Source organism: Physeter macrocephalus, chromosome 13 (assembly GCF_002837175.3).
Source record: "Physeter macrocephalus isolate SW-GA chromosome 13, ASM283717v5, whole genome shotgun sequence".
Classification (NCBI taxonomy): domain Eukaryota; kingdom Metazoa; phylum Chordata; class Mammalia; order Artiodactyla; family Physeteridae; genus Physeter; species Physeter macrocephalus.
This window is the reverse complement of record NC_041226.1, coordinates 83,826,182-83,828,240: the sequence shown is the minus strand read 5'-3', so window position 1 is coordinate 83,828,240 and position 2,059 is coordinate 83,826,182. Positions and strand designations below refer to the sequence as shown.

At 67.8% G+C, this 2,059-nt stretch overlaps 1 protein-coding gene across 1 annotated transcript in view; it reads left to right on the top strand.

Annotated features, from left to right (window-relative positions):
* MYMK (myomaker, myoblast fusion factor) overlaps nt 1-1,559 on the top strand; it is a 10,488-nt gene extending 8,929 nt beyond the window's left edge. Inside the window, exon 5 of the mRNA XM_007111068.3 lies at nt 243-1,559. Within this exon, the coding sequence (XP_007111130.1) occupies nt 243-392 (150 nt within the window). The 3' untranslated portion in view covers nt 393-1,559. The remainder of the gene's footprint in view (nt 1-242) is intronic.
* The last annotated feature ends 500 nt before the right edge of the window (nt 1,560-2,059 follow it).

Here is a 2,059-nt window from a genome sequence, read left to right as displayed (position 1 = left end):
TGGGGGAGGGAGGTGGGGGGGGCGGGGAGTGGTTCGAGGAGGGAGGTGGTGGGCTGGGGGAGGGAGGTGGTGGAGCTCCTCCAGGAGGAGCCCCTGTTACTGGCAGGTGCCATGTCACGCCCGGCCCGCAGCCAGCCGAGGCCCAGAGCCGGGGCCCCAGGGCGGGGCAGGGGCTGTTGGAGGGAAGGAGGGCTGCAGCGCGGGGGCTGAGGCCGCAGACCGGTCGTCCCTCTGCCCTGCAGGACTGGGATTACACCTACGTCCACAGCTTCTACCACTGCGCCCTGGCCATGGCCTTCGTCCTGCTGCTGCCCGAGGTCAACAAGAAGGCTGGAAGCGCCGGGCCCCCCGCCAAGCTGGGCTGCTCCACCCTCTGCTGCGCTTGTACCTAACTGTGCATCCCCGGCTCCAAGCCCCCGCCCCGCCCCATCCCAGGCCTGGCGAGCGCCCTCCGTCCTTCCCCACCTGGAGAAACGTCCCTCCTCAGATGCTGAGGTCTCCAGGGCTGTGGGAAGCACCCCGCTGAGTGCTTCTTGAGGATCCACTTCTTAGGTTTCTGCTGGCTACTAAGCGCCACTCTGGAAAGAAAAGAACCTGCTCCCTTCTCCTAGGCCGAGGTCCCGACGAGTGGGTATGTCTGCAGAGCCCTGGAGCCAGCGTCTGCCCCCAACCCCTTCCCCCCTCGCCCAGCCCCAGCCACAGAGGGGCTCTGCCGCCCCCCCCAGTCCCGTGTGCCCCCCACGCCGCCTGTTTTCCCTTGGAAACAGGTATTCCCACTCCTGACCTACGGCCTCAGGCTCAGCGCGCCAGGGCCGGCAGCCGGGTCCCTGAATCAAGCCATTTCCATGTTCTGAACGCCCAAGGTCTTCACCCTCGTCATTTCATCTAATTCGCAAAACAAGCCAGGGATGACGGCATATTCGAGGCCCAGAGCTGGAGAGTGCAGAGCTGGACCCCAGCCCACTGTCCCTGGTCTGACACCACACCAGCCACTTTGCTCTGGAGCCACCCAAGCAAGAGGTGGGAGCGCCCTCAGGGCCTTTGAGCTCAGGCCCAGAGTGGGAAGGTGGGCCTGGGTGCCAGGACCCTGAGCGGAGGCCAGCGGGCCCCCCGGGCTGGCCTCACGGGGCAGGGCTCGCCTTCCGCCGAGGGCAGAGGTCAGCCTGCTCCCGTCCAGGGCCTGTCTGCACCGGCCCGGGGGTGCGGGCGGGAGCGGGCCTCCCAGACATCACCTCAGACACTAGCCTCCTGCTCGCCGAACGATCCGGCACACCTGTCAGGCAGGAAGTTACCTACACCTGTCTGGGGACTCGTCGTGTTGCCAGACGGTGCAGTTACCCACACCCGCCCCCGCCGCGTGGGACGATTTGTCCTGAAGTCACCTCCTCCACACCTCGGGGGCCGGGAGGGAGCTGGCTCCAGCACCCAGGGCTGGCGACAAGGCGGACCCCTCGACCGGGGCGGCGTCTGCCGGCCTCCCTGAGTGCCCCGCCGTCCCATGCCTTAGGGCCCTGGACACCGTCGGCCTCGCGCCGGCTCAGGCCCTTTCTGTGCCCACAGCCTGCTAATGACAGAGCAGCCCGCCAGCAACCAGGGTCCTCACCAAGCCATGGCGGGGCGGGGCGGGGGCTGGCACGTCACAGCTTCAGGGCCGTCCCCCAGACCTGTCCCCACGGGAGGGTACGGGCGCGGAGGGGCCTCTCCACCCAGCAGCTCTGTGCCCGGCGAAGGCGGTGCAGGTGCTGCCTCGACTGGCTTCGGGTCTTCTTGTTGGGGTGTGAGCACACACATGCGCACACAGACGCACATGCACACGCCACGCACATGTACACATGAAGACACCGGGGCCCTGTACCGGGGACTTCCCCTCTGGTCCCGTCTCCCATACCCGCAAGAGGAGACTCCTGTCTCAGCACCAGGTGGTAAGGCAAGGGGCAGACTCTGGGGCCACGGTGGGATGGCAGGAGCCAGGGGGCAGCACTCCAGAAACGGCATCTGCGAGGTGGCTGGTCTCCTCCCACCCCCTCCCTCCCCCAACCACCCCCGCCCACCCCCTCCC